General features: G+C 42.7%; 1 protein-coding gene across 1 annotated transcript in view; it reads left to right on the top strand.

Moving 5' to 3' along the window:
- Positions 1-243: 243 nt before the first annotated feature.
- LOC112251162 (BMP/retinoic acid-inducible neural-specific protein 3-like) overlaps positions 244-27,501 on the top strand; it is a 64,695-nt gene continuing 37,437 nt past the window's right edge. The window contains exons 1-2 of the mRNA XM_024421956.1: positions 244-855; positions 1,278-1,606. Coding sequence (XP_024277724.1) covers positions 1,332-1,606 — 275 coding nt within the window. The 5' untranslated portion in view covers positions 244-855; positions 1,278-1,331. The remainder of the gene's footprint in view (positions 856-1,277; positions 1,607-27,501) is intronic.

Raw genomic sequence — 27,501 nt, 5'->3', positions numbered from 1 at the left:
GTAGCCTATAGTCAGATGTTGTGCCTGTCAAATATTTGTATTCGACAAATGGCCCCTGATTTATTCTGACAGAAGTGAAGAGCCTAAACTCTAGGTAATCTCTTGACCATCCGTTTCATTATACAGCCAGACCTAAACCCTGCCTCTCTTATCTCCATTCAGCCAATGGGGAGTGGGGTGGGCTCGGTTTGGGAATACATTTGACATTTTAACCGTGCTCGAGAGCAAACCAGCGAATATCATTCTGATACATGCCACCACACTGACTAGAGTACAAGAGAGCATCGCACTCGAGTGCGCAGTTCTCCAAGTGCGTCTCAGTTAGAAAAGAGGATCATTTGGCTTTTTTGGCGTTGAGGGGAAAGCAACCACCTATTTATGCATTGTGTTTTTTCTTCTGAGGAACATCATAAACAACTTATTTTCCCTCGGAAAAAAAACAACAGAAAATTCACCTGGAAGGTGGAAATTGATTTTCCTCCAGCTTAATGAGCAGCGCGCCCTTGTTCGTCTCTGTCCGGTGCGCTGTTGCCTTCTCCTTCCTTTGGATTTTACATAATCGAGTGTAGTCGACCCACTGGAGGTATGGAGGTATGATGCGGTAAAAGGGAGCTCCAGCCATTCAGGTGGATGTCGCTCAGTCACTATTTTTTTACTTCCCGTGGCCGTGATTTATAGCGTATGATCGTCTGACCCAGTAAACGGAGGTTTATCCAGTTGGGTCTCGATCCCATGCGCGTTCTCTCATGCATTGGGCTGATCACAACTTTGCGGTCCACTCAGAAGATCCGCTGGGGCGAAATTGTAACAATAACTTCACCGATAAGCGTTGTACCACACCGTTCGCAGAATCAGGTAAAATGATTTTCCACTATGTTCTACCACGAATGTGTAAAAATAAAATAGCCTATTAATTGTAGACAATTTGACCCCTGTGTTTTAAAATACTATTTACATTATCATATTAATTTGGTTGTTTATTGATTGGAAAACGTATACATTATGTACAATACACTACATCATAGTATTTAAATCGCATAGTGTTAATTCAGGAGAATCTTTTTTTGAAAAATACTTATTGAAAAATAGTCAGGTTGCCTAGCTAATGGAAGGTCAAGAAATGACAAGTATTTCACTGATGACACAAGCACAGTATCTCACACACACACACTGTGGTGACATGTTAGCCTCTGGTTATTACTCTCATTACAAAACTCACACACTCATCCCCTTCTCTAACATATAACCATCCTGTCTTTCTCCCTCCTATCGTTCAGGACAAGGGGAAAGAAGTTTGGGGAGAATGAGGAGTCGTCGGGTGCGGGGGAAGCATGAGCGGCCGGTGTATCACTGTTAGACGGGTGGCTCTGATGGTTCTATGGGAGTGTACAGTTCTAAGCCTCCTACAGTGCTGGGTGGTAGGGGCGGCAGCCAGCAGGGCCGGGGCAGGAGCTGGGGCGTCTGCAGGGGCAGGGGGCTCCAGCGACGCCACGGGGCCCTTCGCCTGGCTCCTGTCTGACAAAGGGCCCTTTCATCACTCCCAGGAGTTTTCTGACTTTACGGAGCGCTACCAGCAAGGATTCACCACCAAGTACAAGATATACAGGTGAGTCTGTCTGCATGGCTTAAGTAAAGATGGCTGCAGGGTTTAGGGAGACTGGTGAGATCATCGAAAGTTTCTTGAGTAGCAAGGTTCAGAGTAAGATCAACATTATGGTTTAGAGATACCTGTACAGGTGACATTGATAGAGGTGAGATTGCCAGTGAGTGTGTGTGATGCGAAGCAGAGGGGTTTAGCCTTACAGCTGGCATTTCTAGTTTCAAAAGAACAGGAGGGACAAGGCAGTTTGCAAAGTCTGGCAAAGTGGCCGCATATATCGCAGCTCACAACCAGTGTTCTTCATCAATAACATATACTGCACTGACTGCTGGCAAGGTCAGGCGGATGAATACTGGGGTTGTTTGCTGTAGTGAGTGCTGTCTTTGTCACCTGTCCATACCTATTGTGTTTATTGTGATTTTTCCATTTTCATGCAAGGCGTGTGTGATTTTGCATGTGTGTCCCTGGTATGTTTGTGTGATGTTGTCGGCATGGGATTGCTGGAACAGCATAGTGGATGATACCAGCTAAAGGGTCTTGACTGACACACAGTGGCGTTTGGCTGCCGGCTGAGGTGACACGGCCAGGCACAGATGGGGAATGTAACGCTGCTCTCGCTCTCTGTGCTCCAGTGACCTGTTCAGTCAGGACCAGGGAAAGGGAGTCAAGAGGACTGTGAAAGTGTTAGCTCTCTCTCTCTCTCTCTCTGTGCCTTACTCCCCCCTGCTGGTGACTCTCAGCACAAAGCTACACCTGCTGACTCTGGAAGAGAAAGGGCAATAGTATCTTAGAATTTCAACACCTCAGTCAATGTGATCCCTTATTAAGGACTGTGATATGTAAGATAAGAGCTCCCTTCTCCTGTGCAAGCGATAGTTATTTTGAGCTGTTATGTTGTGCCATAAAAATAAATTTTCAAATTTTCAAACTCGTTTTCATTGGCAACCCATGTAAAGCATTTTTATCAAAAACAATCACTTTTCATGTGAAAACACAGAATCCTACTCATCATACATGCTTAATTACGTCACATTTGTTTTGAGCTGACTTTGCTGTCGGCCAGAGCAAGGCACCTGGCTCACACCCTGGAGGCAGCCCGGATCCAAAACGAGTGCAATCACTTTTCATCCGGTTTAAACTCCTCCCACCAGGGTAACCCTTGCCAGATAAACAAATCCCTCAATACCCTTGCCATTCAACTGCATTAGAGCAGAATTCTGGATTGACAGTGGAATCAACCAATCAAATTTTGGCTACCATAAATTGGGTGCGCAGTGTGGCTGTTGCAGGTCGCATTGTTCTGTGCTGGTACTGTTATGTCTCTGTGCAAGTTGCAGCCCTGTTTGATTAATACATGATGTCATCAAAAGCATTGCTTCATCTGCATTAGAGCTATATATAATGTTGGGTGCATATAGTAACGTTATGACTCTTTAATTTGTCTCGATTTTTTGAGTTTGATACAATGTTTTGGTCTAGGTCCAATAGCCACGGTTCGCCACCGACAAAAACATGTTTGTTCTGGAGAGGCATCTTGATCAACGCCTACAAGATTGAATCATACAATCGTGTCGTTCAATAGCTGGTAACTGTAACTCTGCATGCCGCTGGTTTATTTTCAGAGCCGTCGTAAGGCAACAGACAGTTCTCAATGCCTATAGAATAGTCCTCCAAGAGGGAAATCATTTCCCGTCTCCTAAAAATCACAAAACATAGGCGCACAAATCCATTCTCCAGTTACATAGAACATAAACTGCTTCAAATGGTTAAGATATATAGACTCAGCATAACCTCTTTTCTCCCCCAGCCAAAGGTTGAGTGATGCCTCAGGACAGTTACAGTAGCGTGTCCCTGTAGCTCGGGGAGTCGTGACGAGGAGCTCGTAGAGCACAGGGCTTATGGTTCCTGACAAGTGTGTGTGATGGGGGAGTTATATGGGGCAGAGGTCCGTGGTGTCACCTCTGCTATAGCGACTGTGTGTGTGTAGCAGAGGTCCATGGTAACGTCTGTTCCAGAGCCTATGCTGTGTGTCGGTGGTGACAGAATTCTCAGGGGCAGCCGAGTGAAGAGGTGAGGAGTGTTGATGGCTGTGTGTGCTTATGTGCACAGTCTTGCATGTGTGTGAGTAAGCTATACAGATGTAGGATCTTCATTTGATTACTCTTTGTTGCTGAGAAATGCAAACTTGTAGTGTATTCAAGGTTTAAAAAGGCTTCTAAAGTTTGTAATATCCACTTTAAAATGTCAGACTTGATTTGCACTAACAAAACATTTATCAACCCTACAAAAAAATCTATTATTTCGAATCCACATAATTTACGTTTCATGTTGCTTCTGGATTATTTTCCACCTGTAGCAAACTGGCTCATATTAAGTATTCAGACCCTTTGACTTTTTCCACATTGTATTGCGTTACAGCCTTATTCTCAAATGGATGGAATAGTTTTTTGTTCCTCAATCTACACACAATACCCCACAATGACAAAGGAAAAACAGATTTTTCAAAATGTTTACAAATTTAGAAAAAAACAAACATTTGTATTCAGACCCTTTTGAGCTCAGGTGACTCATTTTTCCATTGATCATCCTTGAGATATTTATACAGCTTGATTGGAGTCCACCTATGATAAATTCAATTGATTGGACATGATTTGGAAAGGCACACTCCTGTCTATATAAGGTCCCACAGTTGACAGTGCATGTCAGAGCAAAAACCAAGCTGAGGTCAAGGAATTGTCTGTAGCTCTCCAAGACAGGAATATGTCGAGGCACAGATCTGGGGAAGGGTACCAAAACATTTCTGCAGCATTGAATGTCCCCAAGGACACAGTGGTGTCCATTCTTCTTAAATGGATGTTTGGAGCCACCAAGACTCTTCCTAGAGCTGGCCACCTGGCCAAAATGAGTAATCAGGGGAGAAGGGCCTTGGTCAGGGTTCCTCTGTGGAGATGGGAGAACCTTCCAGAAGGACAAGCATCTCTGCAGCACTCCACCAAACAGCACGTTTAGGTAAAGTGGCCAGACGGAAGCCAGTCCTCTGTAAAAGGCACATGACCGCCCATTTGGAGTTTGCCAAAAGGCACCTAAAGGACTCTCAGACCAAGATTCTCTGGTCTGATGAAACCAAGATTGAACTATTTGGCCTGAATGCCAAGCGCCACATCTGGAGGAAACCTGGCACCATCCCTACAGTGAAGCATGGTGTTGGCAGCATCATGCTGCAGGGATGTTTTTCAGTGGCAGGAGACTAGTCAGGATAGGGAAAGATGAACGGCGCAAAATGCAGAGAGGTTCTTGATAAAAACCTGCTCTAGAGTGCTCAGGTCCTCAGACTGGGGTGAAGGTTCACCTTCCAATAGAATGATGCCTCTAAACACATAGCCAAGACAACGCAGGAGTGGCTTGAACCTGATCAAACATCTCTGGAGAGACGTGACAATCGCAGTGCAGCTCCACTCCGCACCCCATCCAACCTAACAGAGCTTGAGAGGTTCTGCAGAGAAAAATGGGAGAAACTCCCCAAATACAGGTGTGCCAATCTTGTAGCATCATACCCAAGACGACTCAAGGCTGAATCACTGCCTAAGGTATTTCAACAAAGTACTGAGTAAAGGATCTTTATACTTATGTAAATGTAATATTTCTTCATGTAAATGTTGTAAAATTTCATTATGGGTTATTGTGTAGCTTGAGGGATTTTCTTTTTTCAAATAAGGCTGTAACGTACCAAAATGTGGAAAAATTCAAAGGGTCTGAATACTTTCCGAATGCACTGTGTGAGATATTCCAGGCACTGCTACAGTAATGTGTCCTTGCGCAGAGTGTGAGATCCTGGCTCGTCTGCTTTGTTGTGACAATAGACACAATGAGGATCGACAGTGAATATGGTGTGTAGCTCCACCCCGCTCTGCCAAACACCATAGATTATAAACCAGGCCATATGATTGCTGTTTACAGTGAAGGTGATTACATTCACACCTGCCTCTGGTAAGGAGAGAGGACAGGTACTAAATCCACATCTGTTAGGCTCCCTCCATTATGTGACAGTAGCCTCATTTTGTGGCCCAGGCTAAAGACTTATAGCTGGGATCGGGACTAAGGAGAGGGTAATACCTTAATGACCCTGTTGTGTGATGAAAATTAGCTCCTCATCCTGGAGATATAGTGATACGCTACAGTGACTATTACATGCAATTCTATCCTAAATCCATGATGCTGAATCCATATCACATTGTTTATGTGAACCATACCAAGTAAATCATTCTCTGGTGAGTGTTTGATCCTTTTTGGTGGTGTTGGTGGCATGTTCACTATTGGGATCATTATTCAGAGAGGATCATAGCTGTTCTCCATCTCACTTTTGTCTTTTCTCTTGCTTGCCGTCTCTTGCTCTCTATCACACAAATTAAGCAGCTCAATTAGGAAAGTTGATCTGTGCTCCTTTGAATGTGAAGCTGGCTATTGACTTGAAGCTGGCATAGGGGTTGTTTACTTCAACGTCATGTATGGTGACTGAGGTCGTTGCAATCAAAAGGATATTTCTTCCTGGTTCTAAAAATTCAAAACTATTCCTCTGTTGCTGATGGGGCGTGTACATTGAACATTCAGAGGGATCAATGTCACATTAGATTAATCCCTGAGAGAGAGAAATGCACAATGTAAGACTTCAACTTGTAAAAGAGCACAGCCTGTACAGTAGAAGCTGTGCACTGTTATTAAAAAAAATTGTTTTAAGTCAACAGGGGTGCCAAACATTAGCTGTACAATGACAGAACATGTTTGTAGATTCAAATGACATTTGAAAATCTTAAAATTACAGACATTTACATTTAAGTGACAAACTTAATTAACATTCTCTGCTTTAGCAGGCAAAAATTACAGTAAAAAAACATTTGATTTAAAGTGTATTAAGATGACTGAAACCTATTGTAGAATTGTTCCAAATAGACAATTTTAGGGGTACATTAATGTATGTTTACAGTAATTCCATAAAAACACTGTCAGATTACTTTTTTAGTTTTATAGATTTACTGTAAATATACAGTAATGTACCCTTAATTGGCTATTTGGAACATTTCTAAAATATATTTCAGTTATCTTAACACATACTTTAAATCAGAAATTAAATGTGAATCTGTCTAATTTCAAGATTTTCACATGGCTTTTCAATCTGACATTTTTCTGTAATTTTACAGTTAATGTTTTTTAATGTATATTTACAATATTGCCCTGTAAATTTATGGGCCATATCTAAAATTACAGGACAATATTGTAACTGTCAAAAGCATGGAACCACAGGGTGCCAAACATTAACAGTAAAATTACAGAAAAATGTCATTCAATTGATGTGTGAGAATCTTAGAATTACAGACATTTACATGAAGAGTAAGAATGACAAATGGTTAATTAAAATGTCCTGCTTTGGCAGGCTAAAATTACAGTAAAACAAGTAATTTTATTAAATTACCATATTTACAATGTATTTTTCTAATATTGGCTAGTTAATGTACATCTGAAACCCCCTACTTTAATTGAAAATGTATGTATGTGTTAGGATTCAAGTTAATGTACGGGATCAGATTGTTCAAACATTTCCAGTTAGATTATGGGCCTCAAATTATAAAAAAAAGCAGATTATGTAATTATCTAGTAGAAATGGATGATTTTAAATATTACTTTAAAACACAAGTATTCATATGCGTCTATCTGTCAGATAAAACGTATCGTTAACAGTAGGCCAAGGGCCTCTAATATTGGGAAAGCAACTTGCTGTGCATGATTCTTCAAATATGTGTTAGTGATGGGCTGGAGAGAACCTGCACAGAAGCTCTCTAGGAATAGAATTGGCGAACCCTGTGGTAGGCTATAACTTACAATAGTTTAATGCAGTGTACAAGTGGATAGGGAATAAAATGTTATGGAAGCAAATCCATAGACTCCTTTATAGGAGCATAACATGTGGAGAGTCAACTCATGCATGCTCCTTCCCTCTACTTCAAAGCCAGCAAAAGGATATCCCCCCATGATGAACATCTCTGGAGCATCTGATGAAAGCATATTTCTAACACCATTAGAAATGTATGTAAAACAGGTTTTTTTTGGGGGGGGGCTTGAAAAAATACACATTACAAGTACATTTCAAAACTTACCCAACCACTTTTATTTGAAGATATTATCAGTTGTATAGCTTATGGATGTTCACCCCCCATAACATAATTGTTTAAGATGGCTTGATGGTTCATGTTTTTACTATTTGATTCTCCATTTAGAACACCTGGGGGTATCAGAAACAAATATGGATTTTTGTTGTTTATGAAACTTGAATTTGACCTCACTGCTATCATCTCAATAAACAAACTTCCGCTTCACACAAAGTAGTCACGTTAGCAAGCTAGTTTAGATAACTACCAGGGATGAATAAACTGTTATTATTGAGTTCTGTGACATTCAGAATGCAAACGGTGCTGCTCTATAAACAGAATCAAAACAATTCCAGGGTCATTTTCTCTAAACAGCTGCTCAGGGATATCTACAGTGTAATTAGATCAGCTCTGAAACATATCTGTTGTGAATGAAGGTTGAAATAATAACGTTGTGTTGTAGTGTATTGTTATATACCTCACATCTTCAAGAAATGGATAGGGTCCTCTCTCTTGAATCAAGGCAGGCCTCGCAGCACAGCCTCCCTCTGAATGGAACTGACAAAAAAAGCACAATTTACACCATTGTTATCAAAGTGGTTGTAAATAACACAATGTTAAGGAGTCATCACCCATATTAAGACGTATTGAAAAAAAGTTATCCATATTATCAATGTACATACCGGACTGTACAGAATACTTTTGTTTCCATAAATATAATACAACTTCTTTGTCGAGACTGCCCATCAAGTGTTTTAGCAGTACCTCCACTTTTCTTGGTCCTGTAGAATTCAAGGAGCTTGGGCAGGCCTTCATAGAACGACTTCTTGAGGTCCACAGACACCAGTGTTGTGAACTACGGAGCAACCTGTTAGAGCGAGCATAAAAACAGACAGCTAACTTAATGAGTCCTTACACAATTCCGTGTCCTGTCTCCTCACCTTCACAAAATGCATTTAAGAAGGTCTGAAGGAAGGCCTATTGAGGTATTCAAGAGTTATTTAATGGCAGAAAATATCAGATTTCACCTTTTAACAGTCCTGGCAAACTGGATTTAATCTCAGTGACGAGGCTCATCTTCCAAAATGTATTTTTTAAATTTTTTTATTAACCAGGTAGGCAAGTTGAGAACAAGTTCTCATTTACAATTGTGACCTGGCCAAGATAACGCAAAGCAGTTCGACACATACAACAGAGTTACACATGGAGTAAAAAAACAGTCGATAATACAGTAGAAAAATAAGTCTATATACAATGTGAGCAAAAAGGTGAGATAAGGGAGGTAAAGGCAACAAAAAAAAGAAAAGGCCATGGTGGAGAAGTAAATACAATATAGCAAGTAAAACACTGGAATGGTAGATTTGCAGTGGAAGAATGTGCAAGGTTGACATCTAAATAATGGGGTGCAAAGGAGCATAAATAAATACAGTAGGGGGAGAGGTAGTTGTTTGGGTTAAATTATAGATGGGCTATTTTTCATTTGATACATCAGAAAAGCAGAACTTAATATTTAGTATAGAAACCTTTGTTTGCAATTACAGAGATCATACGTTTCCTGTAGTTCTTGACCTGGTTTGCACACACTGCAGCAGAGATTTTGGCCCACTCCTCCATACAGACCTTCTCCAGATCCTTCAGGTTTCAGGGCCGTCGCTGGGCAATACGGACTTTCAGCCCTCTCCAAAGATTTTCTATTGGGTTCAGGTCTGGAGACTGGCTAGGCCACTCCAGGACTTTGAGATGCTTCTTACGGAGCCACTCCTTAGTTGCCCTGGTTGTGTGTTTTTGGTCGTTGTCATGCTGGAAGACCCTTCCACCCTTCCAACTCAATCATCAAGTTTGCAGACGACAACAGTGGTAGGCTTGATTACCAACAATAATGAGACAGCCTACAAGGAGGTGGTGAGGGCCCTCGGAGTGTAGTGACAGGACAATAATCTCACTCAGCGACAACAAAGGAGATAATCATGGACTTCAGGAAACCGCAGAGGGAGCACCCCCATCCACATCGACGGGACCGTAGTAGTGAAGGCACCACAGCGCCTCTTTCAACTCAGGAGGCTGTAGAAATTTGACTTGTCATCTAAAACACTCACAACCTTTTAGAGATGCACAATCGAGAGCACCCTGTCAGGCTGTATCACCGCCTGGTACGGCAATTGCACCGCCCTCAACCGCAAGGCTCTCCAGAGGGTAGTGTGGTCTGCAGAACGCATCACCGGGGGCAAACTACCTGCCCTACAGGTAACCTACAGAACCCAATGTCGCAGGAAGGCCAGAAAGACCATCAATGACAACAACCACCCGAGCCACTGCCTTTTCACCCTGCTATTATCCAGAAGGTGAGGTCAGGACAGGTGCATCAAAGCTGGGACTGAGAGACAAACTATTTTTCAATCAAGTCCATCAGACTGTTAAACAGCCATCACTAACATACAGACTCAAATCTCTGGCCACTTAAATAAATGGACTTAATAAAGGTATCACTAGTCACTTTAAATATCATCCCTTTAATAATGTTTACATATCCTACATTACTCATCTCACTCTACCACCGAAGCATACTCCTGGGCTACAATATCGGCCTGCTAGCTACCTAGAGCTACTTGGAACCCTACTAATTTCACGACTGGTCTATCAACGTCACCACACGAAGAGGCAAAAACAGACTTACACCAGGTCATGCAGTGCCTAGCTCCACTCCCACCCCCCAGGTGCTCTCATTTGTTGACTTCTGTAAACGTAAAAGCTTTGGTTTCATGCATGTTAACATTAGAAGCCTCCTCCCTAAGTTTGTTTTACTAACTGCTTTAGCACACTCTGCCAACCCAGATGTCTTAGCCGTGTCTGAATACTGATTTAGGAAGACCACCAAAAACCCTGAAATCTCCATTGCTAACTATAACAAGAGGCATGTGGCAGGGTCTACAGAAAATCACGGACTACAGGAAGAAATCCAGCCCAGTCACGGACCAGGATGTCTTGCTCCCAGGCAGACTAAATAACTTTTTTGCCCGCTTTGAGGACAATACAGTGCCACTGACATGGCCTGCAATGAAAACATGCGGTCTCTCCTTCACTGCAGCCGAGGTGAGTAAGACATTTAAACGTGTTAACCCTCGCAAGGCTGCAGGCCCAGACGGCATCCCCAGCCGCGCCCTCAAAGCATGCGCAGACCAGCTGGCCGGTGTGTTTACGGACATATTCAATCAATCCCTATACCAGTCTGCTGTTCCCACATGCTTCAAGAGGGCCACCATTGTTCCTGTTCCCAAGAAAGCTAAGGTAACTGAGCTAAACGACTACCGCCCCGTAGCACTCACATCCGTCATCATGAAGTGCTTTGAGAGACTAGTCAAGGACCATATCACCTCCACCCTACCTGACACCCTAGACCCACTCCAATTTGCTTACCGCCCAAATAGGTCCACAGACGATGCAATCTCAACCACACTGCACACTGCCCTAACCCATCTGGACAAGAGGAATACCTACGTGAGAATGCTGTTCATCGACTACAGCTCGGCATTCAACACCATAGTACCCTCCAAGCTCGTCATCAAGCTCGAGACCCTGGGTCTCGACCCCGCCCTGTGCAACTGGGTACTGGACTTCCTGACGGGCCGCCCCCAGGTGGTGAGGGTAGGCAACAACATCTCCTCCCCGCTGATCCTCAACACTGGGGCCCCACAAGGGTGCGTTCTGAGCCCTCTCCTGTACTCCCTGTTCACCCACGACTGCGTGGCCACGCACGCCTCCAACTCAATCATCAAGTTTGCGGACGACACAACAGTGGTAGGCTTGATTACCAACAATGACGAGACGGCCTACAGGGAGGAGGTGAGGGACCTCGGAGTGTGGTGTCAGGAAAATAACATCACACTCAACGTCAACAAAACTAAGGAGATGATTGTGGACTTCAGGAAACAGCAGAGGGAACACCCCCATCCACATCGATGGAACAGTAGTGGAGAGGGTAGGAAGTTTTAAGTTCCTCGGCATACACATCACAGACAAACTGAATTGGTCCACTCACACAGACCGCATCGTGAAGAAGGCGCAGCAGCGCCTCTTCAACCTCAGGAGGCTGAAGAAATTCGGCTTGTCACCAAAAGCACTCACAAACTTCTACAGATGCACAATCGAGAGCATCCTGGCGGGCTGTATCACCGCCTGGTATGGCAACTGCACCGCCCTCAACCGTAAGGCTCTCCAGAGGGTAGTGAGGTCTGCACAACGCATCACTGGGGGCAAACTACCTGCCCTCCAGGACACCTACACCACCCGATGCTACAGGAAGGCCATTAAGATCATCAAGGACATCAACCACCCGAGCCACTGCCTGTTCACCCCGCTGTCATCCAGAAGGCGAGGTCAGTACAGGTGCATCAAAGCTGGGACCGAGAGACTGAAAAACAGCTTCTATCTCAAGGCCATCAGACTGTTAAACAGCCACCACTAACATGGAGTGGCTGCTGCCAACACACTGTCAATGACACTGACTCAACTCTAGCCACTTTAATAATAAGAATTGATGGGAAATGATGTAAATATATCACTAGCCACTTTAAACAATGCTACCTTATATAATGTTACTTACCCTACATTATTCATCTCATATGCATACGTATATACTGTACTCTATATCATCGACTGCATCCTTATGTAATACATGTATCACTAGCCACTTTAACCATGCCACTTGGTTTACATACCCATCTCATATGTATATACTGTACTCGATATCATCTACTGTATCTTGCCTATGCTGCTCTGTACCATCACTCATTCATATATCCTTATGTACATATTCTTTATCCCCTTACACTGTGTATAAGACAGTAGTTTTTTGGAATTGTTAGTTAGATTACTTGTTCGTTATTACTGCATTGTCGGAACTAGAAGCACAAGCATTTCGCTACACTCGCATTAACATCTGCTAACCATGTGTATGTGACAAATAAAATTTGATTTGATTTAACGTTTTCTGCCAAGATAGAACTGCCAAAGGGGGCGGTGTTGCAATCTACTGCAAAGGTAACCTGCAGAGTTCTGTATTACTTCCTAAGTCTGTACCCAAACAATTTGAGCTTCTACTTCTAAAAATTCACCTTTCCAGAAACAAGTCTCTCACTGTTGCCGCTTGCTATAGACCTCCCTCTGCCCCCAGCTGTGCCCTCGATACTATATGTGAACTGATTGCCCCACATCTATCTTCTGAGCTCGTGCTACTAGGTGACCTGAACTGGGGCATGCTTTACACCCCAGCCATCCTACAATCTAAACTTGATGCCCTCAATCTCACACAAATGATCAATGAACTTACCAGGTACAACCCCAAATCAGTAAACACGGGCTCCCTCATAGATGTCATCCTAACTAATTCGTCCTCCAAACACACCTCTGCTGTTTTCAATCAAGATCTCAGTGATCCCTGCCTCATTGCCTGCATCCGTAATGGGTCTGTGACCAAACGACCACCCCTCATCACTGTCAAATGCTCCCTGAAACACTTCTGCGAGCAGGCCTTTCTAATCGACCTGGCCGGGGTACTATAATTGAGAATTTCAATAAGCATTTCTCTACAGCTGGCCATGCTTTCCACATGGCTACCCCTACCCCGGTCAACTGCCCGGCACCCTCCACAGCAACCCGCCAAAGCCCCCACCATTTCTCCTTTACCCAAATCCAGAGAGCCGATGTACTGAAAGAGCTGAAAAATCTGGACCCCTACAAATCAGTTGGGCTAGACAATCTGAACCCTCTCTTTCTAAATTATCTGCCGAAATTGTTGCAACTCCTATTACTAGCCTATTCAACCTCCCTTTCGTATCGTCTGAGATTCCCAAAGATTGGAAAGCTGTCGCGGTCATCCTCTTCTTCAAAGGGGGTGACACTCTAGACCCAAACTGCTACAGACCTATATCTATTCTACCCTGTCTTTCTAAGGTCTTCGAAAGCCAAGTTAACAACTTCGATATAGGGGGCACTCTTAATTTTTGGATAAAAAAACGTTCCCGTTTTAAACAAGATATTTTGTCACGAAAAGATGCTCGACTATGCATATAATTGACAGCTTTGGAAAGAAAACACTCTGACGTTTCCAAAAACTGCAAAGATATTATCTGTGAGTGCCACAGAACTGATGCTACAGGCGAAACCAAGATGAAATTTCAAACAGGAAATGTCCCAGATTTTGAAGGCGCTGTGTTCCAATGTCTCCTTATATTGCTGTGAATACGCCAGGAATGAACCTACACTTTCTGTCGTTTCCCCAAGGTGTCCCCCAAGGCAGCATTGTGACGTATTTGTAGGCATATCATTGGAAGATTGACCATAAGAGACTACATTTACCAGGTGCCCGCTTGGTGTCCTCCGTCAAAATTATTGCGTAATTTCCAGCTGCGTGCATTTTTCCATTTGCTTCCGAGGAGAAACCCAACTGCCACGAATGATTTATTATCGAAAAAATATGTGAAAAACACCTTGGATTGATTCTAAACAACGTTGCCATGTTTCTGTCGATATTATGGAGTTAATTTGGAAAAACGTTTGGCGTTGTAATGACTGAATTTTCGTTTTTTTTTTTCTTATCCAAACGTGATGAACAAAATGGAGCGATTTCTCCTACACAAATAATATTTTTGGAAAAACTGAACATTTGCTATCTGAGTCTCCTCATTGAAAACAAAGCTCCGAAGTTCTTCAAAGGTAAATTATTTTATTTGAATGCTTTTCTTGTTTTTGTGAAAATGTTGCCTGCTGAATGCTAGGCTTAATGCTATGATAGCTATCAATACTCTTACACAAATGCTTGTGTAGCTATGGTTGAAAAGAATATTTTGAAAATCTGAGATGACAGTTTTGTTAACAAAAGGCTAAGCTTGTGAGCCAATATATTTATTTCATTTCATTTGTGATTTTATTAATCGTTAACGTTGCGTTATGGTAATGAGCTTGAGGCTATGATTACGCTCCCGGATACGGGATTGCTCGACGCAAGAAGTTAACAAACAGATTACTGACTATTTCGAATCCCACCATACCTTCTCCGCTATGCAATCTGGTTTCAGAGCTGGTCATGGGTGCACATCAGCCACGCTCAAGGTTCTAAATGACATCATAACCGCCATCGATAAGAAACAATACTATGCAGCCGTATTCATCGACCTCCAAGGCTTTCGACTCTGTCAATCACAACATTCTTATTGGCAGACTCGACAGCCTTGGTTTCTCAAATGATTGAGTCAACATGGGCCAGCATCCCTGTGGACCACTTTTGACACCTTGTAGAGTCCATGCCCCAACAAATTGAGGCTGTTCTGAGGGCAAAAGGGGGTGCCAATCAATTTTAGGAAGGTGTTCCTAATGTTTTGTACACTCTGTGAATAGTAATTCAGTTTATGCAGACCATTATGCATGCATGCCCAGAGTATAAAAATATATATATATTTATTTTACCCCCTTGTTCATTTGTTAACTGTGTAAAATGGCTGGAAATGTGCTTTGCTCTAGCGCCTTGCTTTACCTAATGTTAAATCACAATTGAGTATTTTATCTGAAATCCACATACTGGTGTGAAAGTCAAACACCCTACACATGGTGCAAATAGGGTAACCCCACTTGGGAATGGTAACGTGGCTTTCACCACATCAGCCTCCTCAAACATCCAGCCGTGCTTTCCAATTGCCTCACTGCTGCCATCCCAATTCTGACACCAATGTAGCAAACTGCAATGCAGAGAAGGGAACCTGGGTCACTGCCATGAAAAGCATACACGATACGCATTGCGCCAATGGGGTAAACCCACTTCAGAATGGTAACAAGGCTCATATTATCGAGGACCACTATATTGCTCCCTCCAAATGGGAAGGCACGATTCTGTGCTTCAACCACATCGGCCTCTTTAAATGTCTGGCAGTGCATTCCAATGGCCTCACGGCCACCATCCCAATTCTGGCACCAGAGTAGCGAACGGCTGGGCAGGGAAGGGAACCTGGGTCACTGGCATGAAAGGAAAACTCTCTATTAACAGGGTTAACCCACTTGGTGGGAATTGTACCGTCACTATAATACATTTGCAAATAGCCTACTTAAAGGGATAGTTCACTCAAATTACAAAATTACATTTGGGCTTTAATTACCCTGTAAAGTATGACTTCAATCCATGCTTTGGTTTAGCTTCCCTGGCACTGTTTCCAAATGCTAATATTTTTTGCATTTGTATCACAAATCTCATTCACGTCATGGGACCGATATGAGCGTATTTCATATCATGTCCAAATCATCCGAAAGTATCTACAATTGAGTGTAAAGGTCAACAAAGTCACTTAGATGTTTTGAACAAAATGCGCAGAAATGCTGTTATCGGTCCCATAACATGAATGGGATTTGTGCCACCAATGCTAAAACGTTAGCATTTTGGAAACCGTTCCAGTGAAACCAAAGAATGGATTGCTGTCACCCCTTTTCCATGTACTGCTAACAGGGGAAGAAAACCAATATGTAATTTTGGAATTTGGGTGAACAAGAAATGCTTACCTTATATTAGAATTTGTGGCACAAATCCATTGCAGGTCAATGGTACATACAGTACCAGCCAAAAGTTTGGACACCTGCTCATTCCAGGGTTTTTATTTTATACTATTATCTACATTGTAGAATAATAGTGAAAATATCACAACTTTGATATAACACACATGGAATCATGTAGTTACCAAAAAGTGTTAAACAAGTCAAAACATATTTGAGATTATTCAATGTAGCCACCCTTTGCCTTGATGATAGCTTCATGAGGTAGTCACCTGGAATGCATTTAAATTAACAGGTGTGCCTTCTTAAAAGTTAATTCATTGAATTGCTTTCCTTCTTAATTAAGGTAGAGGGGGCAGCATTTTCACTTTTGGATAAATAGCGTGCCCAATTTCAACTTCCTGCCACTCATGCCAGGAATATAAGATATGCATATTATTAGTAGATTTGGATAGAAAACACTGAAGTTTCTAAAACTGTTTGAGTCATGTCTGTGAGTATAACAAAACTTATGTATCAGGCAAAACCCTGAGGACTAACCGTTCAGAATTATTTTTTTAGGTCTCTGTCTGTTCAGTGGTTCTCATTGGGAAACAATATTTCTTAGGCACTTGTTTTCAGTTCCTACCACTTCCACTGGATGTCACCAGTCCTTGGAATTTGGTTGAGGTTATTCCTTTGTGCCATGAAGAAGTACGGCCATCTAGGAAATGGGTAACACTATTGAGTTGCGCAAGACATGAAAAGTAGCGTTGGTTTGTTGTCTTCCTGTATTGAACACAGATAGACCTGTCTTCAATTCGATCGATTTATTAACGTTTAAAAATACCTAAAGTTGTATTACAAAAGTAGTTTGAAATGTTTTGGCAAAGTTTACAGCCAACTTTTGAGATATTTTGTAGTGACGTTGCATATTTGGAAGCTGTTTTTTTCTGGATCAAACACGCCAAATAAATTAACATTTTGGATATATATGGACGGAATTAATCGAACAAAATGACCAATTGTGATGTTTATGGGACATATTGGAGTGCCAACAAAAGAAGCTCGTCAAAGATAAGGCATGTTTTATATTTTATTTCTGCGTTTTGTGTAGCGCCTGCGGGTTGGAATATGCTACTCCCTTTGTTTACTGTTGTGCTATCATCAGATAATAGCTTCTTATGCTTTTGCCGAAAAGCCTTTTTTTAAAATCTGACATGTTGGCTGGATTCACAACGAGTGTAGCTTTAATTAGTATCTTACAAGTGTGAACTCTTGGAGTTAATGTTGGGATGAGACCCCCTTCAGCCCCCATCTGTGCCCTGGACACCATATGTGAATTGATCGCCCCCCATCTAATCTTCAGAGTTTGTACTGTTGGGTGACCTAAACTGGGACATGCTTATTTTAACACCCTGGCCGTCCTACAATCTAAGCTAGATACCCTCAATCTCACACAAATCGCAATTCAACGGCTCAGACACAAGCTATGTGGCAGGGTCTACAGTCAATCACAGATTACAAAAAGAAAACCAGCCCCGTCATGGACCAGGATGTCTTGCTCCCAGGCAGACTAAATAACTTTTTTGCCCGCTTTGAGGACAATACAGTGCCACTGACACGGCCCGCAACCAAAAACATGCGGACTCTCCTTCACTGCAGCCGACGTGAGTAAAATATTTAAATGTGTTAACCCTCACAAGGCTGCAGGCCCAGCTGGCTGGTGTGTTTACATATTCAATCAATCCTTATCCCAGTCTGCTGTTCCCACATGCTTCAAGAGGGCCACCATTGTTCCTGTTCCCAAGAAAGCTAAGGTAACTGAGCTAAATGACTACCGCCCCGTAGCACTCACTTCCGTCATCATGAAGTGCTTTGAGAGACTAGTCAAGGACCATATCACCTCCACCCTAGACCCACTCCAATTTGCTTACCGCCCAAATAGGTCCACAGACGATGCAATCTCAACCACACTGCACACTGCCCTAACCCATCTGGACAAGATGAATACCTATCTGAGAATGCTGTTCATGGACTACAGCTCGGCATTTAACACCATAGTGCCCTCAACTCGTCATCAAGCTGGGTCTCGACCCCGCCCTGCGCAAATGGGTACTGGATTTCCTGACAGGCCGCCCCCAGGTGGTGAGGGTAGGGAACATCTCCACCCTGCTGATCCTCAACACTGGGGCCCCACAAGGGTGCATTCTAAGCCCTCTCCTGTACTCCCTGTTCACCCACAACTGCGTGGCCATGCACGCCTCCTACTCAATCATCAAGTTTGCGGACGACATTACAGTGGTAGGCTTGATTACCAACAACGACGAGACGGCCTACAGGGAGAAGGTGAGGGCCCTCGGAGTGTGGTGTCAGGAAAATAACCTCGCACTCAACGTCAACAACTAAGGAGATGATTGTGGACTTCAGGATACAGCAGAGGGAGCACCCCCCTATCCACATCGATGGGACAGTAGTGGAGAGGGTAGTAAGTTTTTTTTTTAAAGTTCCTCGGCTTACACATCACAGACAAGCTGAAATGGTCCACCCACACAGACAGCATCGTGAAGAAGGCGCAGCAGCGCCTCTTCAACCTCAGGAGGCTGAAGAAATTTGTCTTGTCACCAAAAGCACTCATAAAGTTCTACAGATGCACAATCGAGAGCATCCTGTCGGGCTGTATCACCGCCTGGTAAGGCAACTGCTCCACCCACCACCATAAGGCTCTCCAGAGGGTAGTGAGGTCTGCACAACACATCAAAACTACCTGCCCTCCAGGACACCTACACCACCCGATGTCACAGGAAGGCCATAAAGATCATCAAGGACAACAACCACCTGAGCCACTGCCTGTTCACCCCGCTATCATCCTGAAGGCGAGGTCAGTACAGGTGCATCAAAGCAGGGACCGCGAGACTGAAAAACAGCTTCTATCTCAAGGCCATCAGACTGTCAAACAGCCACCACTAACATTGACTGGCTGCTGCCAAGACACTGACTCAATTCCAGCCACTTTAATAATGGGAATTGATGGAAATGAATGTAAAATATATCACTAGCCACTTTAAACAATGCTACATAAAATGTTTACATACCCTACATTATTCATCTCATATGTATATACTATACTCTATCATCTACTGCATCGTTATCTAATACATGTATCACTACCCACTTTAAACTATGCCACTTTGTTTACATACCCTACATTACTCATCTCATTTGTATATACTGTACTCGATACCATATACTGCATCTTGCCTATGCCGTTCTGTACCATCACTCATTCATATATCTTTATGTACATATTCTTTATCCCTTTACACTTGTGTGTGTATAAGGTAGTAGTTTTGGAATTGTTAGGTTAGATTACTCATTGGTTATTACTGCATTGTCGGAACTAGAAGCACAAGCATTTCGCTACACTCGCATTAATATCTGCTAACCATGTGTATGTGACATACATTTGATTTGATTTTGATTTGACCTACTCTACCATAGACAATACAGGCATTCTATGGTCAGGATGTGACATAATCACACAGAATTACATCTACACAGAAAGGATCATACATTGATTACAAATCATGTCATAAAGGAAAACGTCCCTACTGGACGGAACAGATATGATGGCTGGTTACAGAAAGAAAGGGGGTTGGGTTTTGAATGAAAGAGCGGGAACAAAAAGATTTGGTCTCTATCGGGCCATAGGCAGCTATGCTATCGTAAATACAGTATCTTATGCATTTTAAATAACTGCCTATATGAAAAAGGACAATGCAATAAATATTTACTCTGAGCCGTGCTTCGGTAGATTGGTCGTAGATAGAAGGCCGGGTTCTCCAGTATGGATCTCTTGTCCTCTGAAGAATGTCTAGTGGTGGAGTGTGGTAGAGTGGATACTCTGTCCGTCCTCTCCTAGCCCACGTTTACAGCTGCTGTTGCTAATGCAACGGCTAGGAGGTATCACTGATTTAGTGAATAAGAGTTCAAAGTTCATACCAAGTTGCCATACTTTAAGCTCATGTTATTTTCTGGCTGATATAGTCAAAATTCCTCCTTTCGTCGTGTTGATCGTCATCTTCACGTTGAAATTCGATGCTAATTTTGTTAGGTTCTTGTCGTTCAACCAGAGTTCACGCTGAGGTTGGCTTAGTTCTGTTGGTGATCTTGACCTTTTAACGTGGGGACCGCCGTCCTCTTGTCCTTAGAACAGAAAGTTGAATTTTCGTCAACGGGTTTATATAGTGGTGAAAGAAGGGTGTGTGTTCATAGTTTTACAACCAATGTCTGTTCACTTGGGTGGGGCTTCTGAGTGAGCAGAGTTTACTGACAAACCGTTCTCTAGTTTAAGAAGCTAAAATTACATTTCATCTTTCACAAATAGTTTCATATTTAAACATTTAAATTGCACAACAATTCCATGTGAATCTGATAACTAGAATTTGGCGACTTTCCAAGATACAGTTTCTGTCATCCTGTCATTTTATTTATTTATATTTTATTTCACCTTAACTTGCCTACCTGGTTAAATAGAGAACAAGTTCTCATTTACAATTGCGACCTGGCCAATATAAAGCAAAGCAGTTCGACACATACAATGACACAGAGTTACGCATGGAGTAAAACAAACATACAGTAGAAACAAGTCTATATACGATGTGAGCAAATGAGGTGAGAAGGGAGGTAAAGGCAAAAAAAGGCCACGGTGGCAAAGTAAATACAATAAAGCAAATAAAACACTGGAATGGTAGATTTGAAGTGGAAGAATGTTTAAAGTAGAAATAAAAATAATGGGGTGCAAAGGAGCAAAATAAATAAATAAAATAAGTACAGTAGGGAAAGAGGTTTTCTGGGCTAAATTATAGGTGGGCTATGTACAGGTGCAGTAATCTGTGAGCTGCTCTGACAGCTGGTGCTTAAAGCTAGTGAGGGAGATATGTGTTTCCAATTTCAGAGATTTTTGTAGTCCGTTCCAGTCATTGGCAGCAGAGAACTGGAAGGAGAGGCCAAAGAAAGATTTTGTTTTTGGGGGTGACCAGAGATATACCTGCTGGAGTACGTGCTACAGGTGGGTGATGCTATGGTGACCAGCGAGCTGAGATAAGGGGGGACTTTACCTAGCAGGGTCTTGTAGATGACATGGAGCCGGTGGGTTTGGCGACGAGTATGAAGCGAGGGCCAGCCAACAGGTCGCAATGGTGGGTAGTATATGGGGCTTTGGTGACAAAACGGATGGCACTGTGATAGACTGCATCCAATTTGTTGAGTAGGGTATTGGAGGCTATTTTGTAAATGACCTGGCCGAATATGAGGTAAATGATACTTTATTTTTTATATAGAAATTGGTGAGGGGGGTTGCAGGCAACGAAGGAGTGGCTTCGTTAGAAGCACTTCAAGGTCATGGAGTGGCCTAGCCAGTCTCCAGATCTCAACCCCATAAATCTTTGGAGGGAGTTGAAAGTCCGTGTTGCCCAGGAACAGCCCCAAAACATCACTGCTCTAGAGGAGATCTGCATGGAGGAATGGGCCAAAATACCAGCAACAGTGTGTGAAAACCTGGTGAAGACTTACAGAAAACGTTTGACCTCTGTCATTGACAACAAAGGGTATATAACAAAGTATTGAGAAACTTTTGTTATTGACCAAATACTTATTTTCCACCATAATTTGCAAATAAATTCATCAAAAATCCTACAATGTGATTTTCTGGATTTTTTCTTCTCATTTTGTCCATCATAGTTGAAGTGTACCTATGATGAAAATTACAGGCCTCTCATCTTTTTAAGTGGGAGAACTTGCACAATTGGTGGCTGACTAAATACTTTTTTGCCCCACTGTATATACAGGACAAGACGAGGACAAAAGACGTCTGACTGCTATTGTTACGGTTTTCTTCCGTCGAAAGAGAGTCGGACCAAAATGCAGCGTGGTTAATTCGATACATGTTTAATGTAGACAAACCACGATCAATACAAAACAACAAACGGAACGTGAAAGGCTGTATAGGTTATCTGGTGAAATACGAAACACTGAGACAGGAACAATCACCCACGAAACACTCAACGAATATGGCTGCCTAAATATGGTTCCCAATCAGAGACAACGAGAATCACCTGCCTCTGATTGAGAACCGCCTCAGGCAACCATAGACTTTGCTAGAACACCCCACTAAGACACAATCCCAAAACCTACGAAAAACCCCCATACATAAACACAACACAAAATAAACCCATGTCACACCCTGGCCTGACCAAATAAATATATAAACACAAAATACTAAGACCAGGGCGTGACAGCTATGCCATCTTGGTGACAAAATGTCATTAGTCTCAGACAATAACTGATCTGAGATCATATTCATTAAATACAAATGCATATTTTCAACTGGTTGGATTACCGAAATATGGTTGTTTCCCACCTTTTGATGTTACCAGACTCTACGTTGCGAAGGCTTTACAAGAGTCAACTCTATAAAGTAGAGGGAGAGAAAAGGGGAAAGGTATTTATGGTGGTCATAAACCTCCCCCAACAGGCCAACGTCATGACAGTCCCCCCATGTTGGGTTCAATCGTGCGATTAACCTGCATTTTGCAAACCAACATAAAAATGACCATGGGTTCTCCTGGTTGTGGACCATCGTTGTGGTCCCCCTCTGGTGGTCGACCCGGGTAGGGTTTCTGGGGATGAAGAAGTCCGCTCCAAGGCTGGGCAGCAGATGTCCAGTTGATAATTGCTGTTGCAGTCCCCCCTCTGGTGGTCGACTCGGTTAGGGTGTCTGCAAATGAAGAAGTCCGCTTCAAGCCTGGGCAGCAGATGTCCAGTTGGTGATCGCTGTGTCATTTTCCCCTCTGGTGGTCGACCCTATATACACGTCCATGGTTTTGGCAAAATGACCCTATCATGGCATTGTCTAATGTCATATCTAGGGCTTTCCTAATTTCCGGGGTGCTGCTTAGGGTACTATCCTAAGTTGATAACTACATGATAAGTCTACAGCTGCAAGGCACTCGTTTTGGGCACTCTACAGGGATGACCTATGGACTTCTGGAAAGAAAACAACTGGTGAGTACTGTAGCTGTAGAGTCAAAGGCCTCAAAATAAATGTTCAACTTTACTAAGGCTGGTATTTTTCTCGGATCCTTAAGTGATCTTAGGATTTATTTTAATTGGATGTTCCCTTGTGCATGTGCGTTTATGCTTACACAAGCGCACATGTCAAGGGAAGAAAACCAAGTATTCTGGCAGATTACAACTTGTTCAGAATGAGTCTGACGTAGTCAGGTAGTTTTCAGGTCAATGCCTGGAGGTCAGTCAGAATTGGTGTCGAGGGAGTCTGTAGTGGTTTTACTACCAGTCACTGTCTTCCACTATTGTAGTGGCGGTAGGTATGAAAAAGTCTACTTCATAGCTATGTTATCCACAGAGGAGCTAACCTGACAACGGAAGTACTCTCTAAGCACGGAACCATTCGTATGGAGGGTTCTATTTATTAGTGGCATGTGTGTTAACCATTGGAAAAGTGCAATGGAGATTCCCTTCCCCTTGTTACACTCTTGACTCTTATGTCGCTATTATCAATAGCAATTTAACTTGTGAGGTTACTAATCCTCTTACTGAGTGTTGCTGGATTGTCTGTGGTATTGGTATTGGTACTGGTACTCAGGGGGACCAGTTGTCCTCACTGTTCTCATAGGGGAGTTTACAACTAGATATGATTTATGCTCTGGCGGCCTCGTACGGTGTTGTCTGTAGTCTCGACCCACCCAACGTCTCGATTAGGCTCATGGGTCTGGGCTACTATTCTCCCCCTTTTGAGTCTCTGGACCCCCCACCCCACCAACGGGTGGTGTTGGTACCCGAGGCCCAAACTAAAAGTTCGGACCCTATGTACAAGTTGTCAGTGGCCGCGTTATTATGAGAATGGATGTAACCTTTCAACCAAATCTCCTGGTGTTTGTGCTTCAAAACGCTCAGTGGCTGTTACCAGACTATCTATGTTACAAAGGCTATACAAGAGTCAACTCTCATAAAGTAGAGAGAGAGAAAAGGGGAAACGTATTCATGAGGGTCTTTAACCTCCCCAACAGGCCAACGTCATGACACCTGCCTTCCTAAAATCTTTGAAAGCCAAGTTAATAAACCGATCACCGACCATTTCGAATCCCACAGTACCTTCTCCGCTATGCAATCTCGTTTCCAAGATGGTCATGGGTGCACCTCAGCTACGCTCAAGGTCCTTCTTCATCGACCTGGCCAAGGCTTTTGACTCTGTCAATCAATGCATTCTTATCGGCAGAATCAATAGCCTTGGCTTCTCAAATGACTGCATCGCCTGTTTCACCAACTACTTCTCAGATAGAGTTCAGTGTGCCAAATCGGAGGGCCTGTTGTCCGGGGACAGTATTGAGTAGCTTGGATGATAAAGGTGCCCAGAGTAAACTGCCTGCTGCTCGGTCCCAGAAGTGAACCAGGAAGTGGGAAATCTGAGGCTTGTAGGTTTTCAATTCATTGCCTATCGACGATACAGTGCACTTCATAAGGCTTCCATGAGATGTCAACAGTCTTTAGAGCCTTGTATAAGGCTTCTACTGTGAATTGGGAGCGAATGAGAGGGGAATGAGTCAGAGGTCTGCCAGAGAGCCACGAGCTGGCCACGCTCATTCGCGTGAGAGTTAGCTTGAGTTCCATTGCAATTCTACAGACAATTCCGGAATTTTCCGGTTGGAACATTATTGAAGATTTATGTTAAAAACATCCTAAAGATTGATTCTATACATCGTTTGACATGTTTCTACGAACTGTAACAGAACTTTTTTACTTTGTCTGCTCCTAGTGATCGTGCGTCATGAATTTGGAATACTGGACTGAACGCGCTAACAAAAAGGAGGTATTTGGACATAAATGATGGTAATTATCGAACAAAACAAACATTTATTGTGGAACTGGGATTCCTGGGAGTGCATTCGGATGAAGATCATCAAAGGTAAGTTAATATTTACAATGCTATTTCTGACTTCTGTTGACTCCACAACATGGCAGATATCTGTTTGGGTTGTTTTGGTCTCTGAGCGCCGTACTCAGATTATAGCATGGTGTGCTTTTTCCGTTAAGTTTTTTTGAAAACTGACACAGCGGTTGCATAAAGGAGAAGTGTATCTATAATTCCGTGCATAATAGCTATCTTTTATCAATGCTTATTATGAGTATTTCTGTAAATTGATTTGGCTCTCTGCAAAATCACCGGATGTTTTGGAACTTCTGAACGTAACGCGCAAATGTAAACTGAGAACTTTATTGAAATAAACATACATGTATTGTGTAACATGAAGTCCTATGAGTGTCATCTGATGAAGATCATCAAAGGTTAGTGATACATTTATCCTGATTTCTGCTTTTTGTGACTCCTCTCTTTGGCTGGAAACCGCTGTTTTTCTGTGACTTGGCTCTGACCTAACAAAATCAGACACCGTGGTGGGATTAACATGAAGTGTATCTTTTAAAATAGTGTCAAATACTTGTATGTTTGAGGAATTTTAATTATGGGATTTCTGTTTTGAATTTGGAGCCTTGCACTGGCTGTTGTCTTATCGATCCCGTTAGAGGGATCTCAGCTAGAGGGATCTCAGATCTCAGGGATCTCAAAGAGGATATATCAATGATGTTGCTCTTGCTGCTGGTGATTCTCTGATCCACCTCTACCCAGATGACATCATTGTGTATACGTCTGGCCCTTCTTTGGACACTATGCTAAGAAACCTCCAAATGAGCTTCAACGCCATACAACACTCCATCCCTGGCCTCCAACTGATTTTAAATGCTAGTAAAACTAAGTGCATGCTCTTCAACCAATTGCTGCCTGCACCCTCCCGCCCGACTAGCATCACTACTCTGGATGGTTCTAGAATATGTGGACAGCCACAAATATCTAGTTGTCTGGTTAGACTGTAAACTCTCCTTCAAGCCTCACATTAAGCATCTCCAATCCAAAATTAAATCTGGAATCATCTTACTTTTTCACAACAAAGCCTACTTCACTCATGCCGCCAAACATACCCTTCTAAAACGGACTATCCTACCGATCCTTGACATCGGCGATGTCATTTACAAAATAGCCTCCAACACTCTACTCAGAAAACTGGATGCGGTCTATCACAGTGCCATCCGTTTTTTCACCAAAGCCCCGTATACTACCCACCACTGCGACCTGTATGCTGTCGTTGGCTGGCCCTCACTACATATCCATCGCCAAACCCATTGGCTTCAGGTAATCTATAAGTCTTTGCTATGTAAAGCCCTGCCTTATCTCAGCTCACTGGTCACCATAACAACACCCACCCGTAGCACGTGCTCCAGCAGGTATATTGCACTGGTCATCCCCAAAGCCAACACTTCCTTTGGCTGCCTTTCCTTCCAGTTCTCTGCTGCCAATGACTGGAACGAATTGCAAAAAGCTCTGAAGCTGGAGTCTTATATCTCCCTCTCTAACTTTAAGCATCAGCTGTCAGAGCAGCTTACCCCCACTGTACCTGTACACAGCCAATCTGTAAATGGCACACACAACTACATCATCCCCATATTATTTACACACACTGTACATGCATAGAAAAATCTTATTTTATTTTGTGTTATTGACTATGTTTGCTTATGTTTAACTCTGTTGTTTTTGTCGCACTGCTTTGCTTTATCTTGGCCAGGTCGCAGTTGTAAATGAGAACTTGTTCTCAACTGGCCTACCTGGTTAAATAAAGGTTAAATAAAAATGTTTTAAAAATGAGCATGCACACAAGGTAGACATATAAGAATTGTGGCTTTGCAAGAGAAAATAAAAATGTTAAGAGAAACTTCCAGTGAGCAGCCAACATGACACAAATATTTCATTTCTAAATTGTTAAATACATTTTTATTTCCACTTTTTTCTTTGACATTGTGGTGTATCTTTCTAATGTATTTTTAAACTTGCATGCATTATATCAAATATGTTACTTATCTTCGCTGCTGTCAGATGCCACTCCAAATTTGGAGGGTGAGGGAGAGCTTTGTACGCATCTCTGTGTTGAGTAAATGTGGTCTAGAATTGTTTTCCTCTGGTGGCACATTTAACATGCTGTTAGAAATGAGGTAAAACAGATTAGAGTTTCCCTGCATGAAGGCCACTAGGAGCACCGCCTATGGATGAGCGTTTTCCGCTTTACTCATGACTGTATACAGCCACTACTGGTGATTTTTTTAATACTATTTACTCCTTGA

The sequence above is a fragment of the Oncorhynchus tshawytscha genome, linkage group LG05, assembly GCF_018296145.1.
Source record: "Oncorhynchus tshawytscha isolate Ot180627B linkage group LG05, Otsh_v2.0, whole genome shotgun sequence".
Taxonomy (NCBI): Eukaryota; Metazoa; Chordata; class Actinopteri; order Salmoniformes; family Salmonidae; genus Oncorhynchus; species Oncorhynchus tshawytscha.
This window is presented reverse-complemented; position numbering and strand designations above follow the sequence as displayed.